This window comes from Nicotiana sylvestris, chromosome 9 (genome assembly GCF_000393655.2).
Source record: "Nicotiana sylvestris chromosome 9, ASM39365v2, whole genome shotgun sequence".
Taxonomy (NCBI): domain Eukaryota; kingdom Viridiplantae; phylum Streptophyta; class Magnoliopsida; order Solanales; family Solanaceae; genus Nicotiana; species Nicotiana sylvestris.
Genome location: NC_091065.1, coordinates 9,467,981 through 9,474,106, shown reverse-complemented (window position 1 = coordinate 9,474,106; position 6,126 = coordinate 9,467,981). Strand labels below are relative to the sequence as shown.

Sequence of the window (6,126 nt, the reverse complement as noted above, 5' to 3'; positions counted from 1 at the left end):
ACCCCAAATTGAGGTCAAAATCCCAATTTCCCAAAAATCCCTAATTCTACCAAACCCCAAATTCCTACTATGGAAATCCTAGATTTTAGGTTGTAAATTCATGAAATGCAATGGATAATTGAAAGAAAATGGTTTGGAATCACTCACCAACACTTTGGAGAAGAAATTAGCTTGCGAGAATCATCCCTAGGTCATTTGGCTTTTGAAAATCTGAAAGAATGAGCTAAGTTCCGTAATGATATTTTAATAGATGGGCGACAGTATTCATCGCGTTCATGAGGACATTGTCGCATTCGCAAAGGGCAGCCTCCTAAGGACTTACGCAATCGCGGGAGGCACTACGCGTTCATGAAGGTTTAGCCCGCCTCACCTTCGCGTTCGCGAGACAATGCTCGCGTTCGCGAGACAATGCTCGCGTTCGCGAGACAATGCTCGCGTTCGCGTAGAGTTTCCTGGGTCCCCTGCCCAACCTAGATAGATCTACGCGTTCGCGTTCGAAGGGTCACGTTTGCGTAGAGCAACTCCCCTCAATGCTCTGCATTCGTGACCAGGGTCTCACGTTCGCGTAGAGTAAAATCCTCCCCAGCCCAGATTCCCCTTCGCGATTGCGAAAATGGCTTCGCGATCACGAAGCACAAAATAACAGGACACCAGCTGCAGCAAAACACACCAGATTTCTAAGTCTAAAATATCTCGTAGCCTATCCGAAATTCACCCGAGCCATCGAGGCTCCAAACCAAACATGCACACAAGTATAAAAACATCATATAGACTTGCTTGCACGATCAAATCGCAAAAATAACACCTAGAACTATGAATTTAGCACCAAATCAAATGGAATTCTCAAGAACACTTTGAAGTTCCTATTTTTACAACCGGACGTACGAATCACGTCAAACCAACTCCGTTTCTCATCAAATTTCACAAACAAGTCTTAAATATCACAATGAATCTGTACCGGGCTCCGGAACTAAAATATGAACCCGATACCAATGAGATCAAATATTAAACAAATTCATAAAACCATTTAATTTTCTGATCTTCAATTTTCATCAAAAATTCATATCTCGAGCTAGGGACCTCGGAATTTGATTCCGGGCATACGCCCAGGTTCCATATCGATACAGATCCACGGGACTTTGAAAATATGAGTCCGGGTCTGTTTACTCAAAACGTTAACTGAAGTCAACTAAATCAACTTCTAAAGGCAAAAATTATTATTTTCATCAACTTTAAACATAAAAGCTTTTCGGAAATTCGCCCAGACCGCGCACGCAAATCGCGGAGGAATAAAATGAGGTTTTAAAGACTTCGGAACGCAGAATCGAGTTCTAAAATATAAGATGACCTTTTGGGTAATCACACAAATGCGATATAACTTTTTGGTTAACATAAATATAACCAAAGACCGGTAAAAAGGGAGAATAAGCACATTTACTGTGTATTCTTCTAATCTTTTTATTTGGGTAAAATTCACTGTGTATACCTAGTCGTTTACAAACTAGGAATAAATGTAGCTAGAGATAAGTCTTTGGCACTTGAAGCAAAACAATAGAAAGGCTTGTAAACTTAATTTGGAGGCTGATAAGGAGAAACAAGTTAGGTATGCCTAACTCACATGGCTAATACTTGATAATAGCCGCAAAAATTAAAATTCTACGGCTATTTGCAAAATTATAAAAATAATTTGCCACAAAAATTATGTTGATAAAGTTAATTCCTCATTTTAGCTACAATTGCTAGTAATCGTGGCAATAACTAGCTAAATAGCTATAAATTTATTGCTACAAATAAAATTTGGTAGCTAATCATAATTTTTTCCCACGAATCAATAGTTACTGTAGCAGTAGTTACCTCTTAGCTACAATAAATTGTTTAAAATAAAATATTGCAGCTAAATAAATATTTTTGCTTTAAGTTCTAAAAAGTTGTGGCAATAGTTAAATGATATAGTCACAAATTTATTGGTATAATTGAATTATGTAGCTAATTCTTAGTTTTTTGCCACGAGTTAAAAATTACAATAACTATAGTAAATTTTTTAACCACAATAAATTATTTGAAAGAAAATATTGTAGCTAAATGAATATTTTTGCTTCAAGTTATTAAAAGTTGTGTCAATATAGGTTAAATTAGCCACATGTTTCTTGCTTTAATAGAATTTCGTAGCTAATCATTTATTTTTACCACGAGTTGAAACTTAATTTAACAATAATAACCTTTTAGCCATAATAAACCATTTAAATCAAATATTACTAAATAAATAACTTTTCTTCAAGTTCTAAAAAATCATGGCAATAGTCATTACAATAAAATGATATAACCACGAATTTATTGCTACGATAAATTTTGTGACTAATCATTAGTTTTTGCCACAAGGTAAATTTTCCGTCCTAGTAGCAATCTTCTAGGCACATTAAAAATTTGAAACAAAATTTTGTAGTCAAATAAATATTTATCTTCTTATTTTAAGAAAATAAAAATAGTTAGATAATAGTTACTACTATTTGTCATGAAAAAATCAATAGATACAAATTTAAAGTGACGATAAATTTACGAGTTTACTATACTTTAGTCGTACAACTATGATTGTCATTACAATAATAGTATTTTAACCACAATTAGTTATATGTAAAAAAATTCATAAGTGAATAACTTTTTTCAAATGACAAAAATAAGAGTTGCTCAAACAATATCAAGTTATAAAAATTTAATTTTAAATGTAAAAGTTATATTTTTCCAAAATAACATAAACTATAGTAATTATATATAGTTTGAAGTATTAATAAAATTTAAATATGCAAAAGTTAATTTTAATAAACCATTTGTATGCCTACTTGTAGCCTCTAAACTTATTAATTTACTTTATTTATCAAACTCATATTTTATTTTATTGCACCTTGTTAGTTTTGGACGTTAATTATATATATATATTTGGTGTAAAATTTAAAATATATTAACATTTGTGGAGAATTTATGTATGCCTGGTTCTTAACTATTTTTTTTATATAAGTAGTTAGAGTAATTTCTTATATTTCAGTATTTATTTTTAAATAAGTCCTCATAAATTGAAGACTTTAAGAGTTTTTAATAAGTACTTATATTTGCTTTTTATTCGTTTGAAAAGAAAATTATCAGCGCGATATTTTTTTGGTAAATGCAGAAAAGTCAATAGTTGCTAAAAAAACACTTTGTAACTGTTGACAGTGTTGTTTGTAATGCTTCATTACTTACTAAGAGCTTCACTCACAAAAATTACTAAAAACAAAGTTTACCTTTTTCCAAAAAGTAAATTTCATATTTGGCTCCACATAATGTGTTCAATGAGTCAAGTGAAGTACTTTTCATTGACAAAAAAAAGTTGCTGAAAAATGCATATCTCATATTTTTCTTAGAGAAATCCCATTTCTTGCCTAAACGAAATGCCTATAAAAGAGCATATATTTGCAACAACAGTTTGCAGAACCTATCAAGTCAAATAATCCCCCCTTTAATTCCCTCCCAAAATGCAGTTCTTCAACTTCTTTTCCCTTTTCCTTTTTGTGTCATTCCTCTTTTTATTTATGAAATGGAAGAATTCCAATAGCCAAACCAAAAGATTGCCTCCAGGTCCATGGAAATTACCTATTCTTGGAAGCATGCTTCATATGCTAGGTGGACTGCCACATCATGTCCTTAGAGATTTAGCCAAAAAATATGGACCAATTATGCACCTTCAACTAGGCGAAGTTTCTCTAGTTGTTATTAGTTCTCCTGAGATGGCAAAAGAAGTACTAAAAACTCATGACCTCGCTTTTGCAAATAGGCCTTTACTTGTAGCTGCCAAGATTTTATGTTATAATGGGACGGACATTACCTTTTCACCTTATGGCAATTACTGGAGACAAATGCGTAAAATTTGTCTCTTGGAATTGCTCAGTGCCAAAACTGTCAAGTCATTCAACTCAATTAGACAAGATGAAGTTCATCGTATGATTGAATTTTTTCGATCATCTCCTGGTAAGCCAGTAAATGTTACAAAAAGGATTTCACTTTTCACAAACTCTATGACATGTAGATCAGCATTTGGACAAGAATATAAGAAGCAAGACGAATTTGTAGAACTAGTCAAAAAAGTGTCACACTTAATAGAAGGGTTTGATGTGGCTGATATATTCCCTTCACTGAAGTTTCTTCATGTGCTCACTGGAATGAAGGCTAAAGTTATGAATATACACAATGAAATAGATGCCATTCTTGAAAATATCATCAATGAGCACAAGAAGACTTCAAAGAGCGATGGTGAATCAGGAGGTGAAGGTATAATTGGTGTACTGCTAAGACTTATGAAAGAGGGAGGCCTTCAATTTCCAATCACTAACGACAACATCAAAGCTATCATTTTTGTAAGTACTATATACTGCATATTTCTATCTTCATTATTAGTACTCCTTCTATTCTATTTTTTGTGGAACTTGTTTTTATTCTATTCCATAAAGAATGACGTATTTTTATATAAGAAATAATTTAACTTTAAATTTCCTATTTTACCTTTAATGATATGTTTTTATAGCCACGAGAATTTCATGACATATTTAATACCACAAGTTCGAAAATCATTTCTGTCTTTCTTAAACTTTGTATCTAGTTATACCGTGCCATATAAAGGGAAATTGATGAAGCATTATGATTTATCTTTAATACCGTACACATTTGAAAATTACAACAAATGTTATTTCAATCACCACAACTTGGTATTAGGATAACGAAACAAGTAGCAAAATAACATGATAATTTTTTATTTTATTTTGGTTTTTGGCATTGAAAATTTAAAAGTTCCTTTTGGTGTAGAATAAAGGTAGTAGCACAAATGTAGTACAAATATGTTATTTGAATATTTCAGTAGAAATTTGTCAAGAAGTTTGTAAGAGAAATGAATATTGTAACTTGCTCGAAAATGAAGGACATCTTTGGTGGGGGAACAGAAACTTCATCAACAACCATTAATTGGGCCATGGCTGAAATGATGAAGAATCCATGTGTATTTTCCAAAGCTCAAGCAGAGGTAAGAAAAATCTTGAGAGGGAAAGAAACTTTTGGTGAAATTGATGTCGAAGAGTTCAAATACCTAAAAATGGTCATTAAAGAAACTTTCAGACTGCATCCTCCACTACCTCTTTTGCTTCCAAGAGAATGTAGAGAAGAAATAGACTTAAATGGATACACTATTCCATTGAAAACAAAAGTCGTGGTTAATGCTTGGGCAATGGGAAGAGATCCAAAATATTGGGATGACGTAGAAAGTTTTAAACCTGAGAGATTTGAACACAACTCTATGGATTATATTGGTAATAATTATGAATATCTTCCCTTTGGTAGCGGAAGGAGAATTTGCCCTGGAATTTCATTTGGTCTAGCAAATGTTTATTTTCCACTGGCTCAACTGTTGAATCACTTTGACTGGAAACTCCCAACTGGAATCAATCCAAGTGAACTGGACTTGACCGAGGCGGCTGGAGTAGCTTGTGCTACAAAAAATGACCTACACTTGATCGCTACTCCTTATCAACATTGTCAAGAGTGATCTCATGGCGTCAAACCTTTTCTTAAAAGAAGAATCTTGCAATTGAATTTCGTTGTCAACCCCACCATTGTACTTTCTTCCTTTGCTGTTTTGGTATTTACCTATTTCTAATATTTTGTGTCTTCTTTCATATAGAAATATGCCACTATAGTTTTCGACACAAGCTGTCTAATAAGATTTTCTGTTGTTTTTATATATTGGAATAGAATATACTTACATCCTTGTATTATGAAGAGGAGATCAATTGATGGTGTCATCATATTCTATTTGTATACTTTTGATCTTTTGGGCTATGTGAGATTTTAAGGTGGTGAATCTATTCCTTGTGAGGTAGGATTTTATTTACCTGTTTACTTGTATAATATGAATTCCTTATGCTACTAAATATATTACCTTGTATACTTCAAGTTTGCATTGATGCAGTTTATATATGTACCTCCATATTTTCTTCATAGCAATTTTTAGAGCTGGTTAACTGAACAACACAATAAAAGCAAAAATGAACTAGTGATCACACTGGTCATCATAGTTATGATTGCTTATCCAAGTTTAAAGCCTTTGGA

The 6,126-nt window shown here is 32.7% G+C and overlaps 1 protein-coding gene across 1 annotated transcript; it reads left to right on the top strand.

Moving 5' to 3' along the window:
* Positions 1-3,451: 3,451 nt before the first annotated feature.
* On the top strand, positions 3,452-5,837 carry LOC104240165 (premnaspirodiene oxygenase-like). Its single transcript, XM_009794969.2, has 2 exons — positions 3,452-4,385; positions 4,943-5,837. The coding sequence occupies exons 1-2, from the start codon at positions 3,507-3,509 to the stop codon at positions 5,561-5,563; spliced, it is 1,500 nt and encodes a 499-aa protein (XP_009793271.2). The 5' UTR covers positions 3,452-3,506; the 3' UTR covers positions 5,564-5,837.
* Positions 5,838-6,126: the final 289 nt, after the last annotated feature.

Coding starts and splice junctions, on each gene's coding strand:
- LOC104240165 (XM_009794969.2), top strand. CDS start 3,507: ATGCAGTTCTTCAACTTCTTTTCCCTTTTCCTTTTTGTGTCATTCCTC. Junction 4,386..4,942: donor ACATCAAAGCTATCATTTTT/GTAAGTACTATA, acceptor TCGAAAATGAAG/GACATCTTTGGTGGGGGAAC.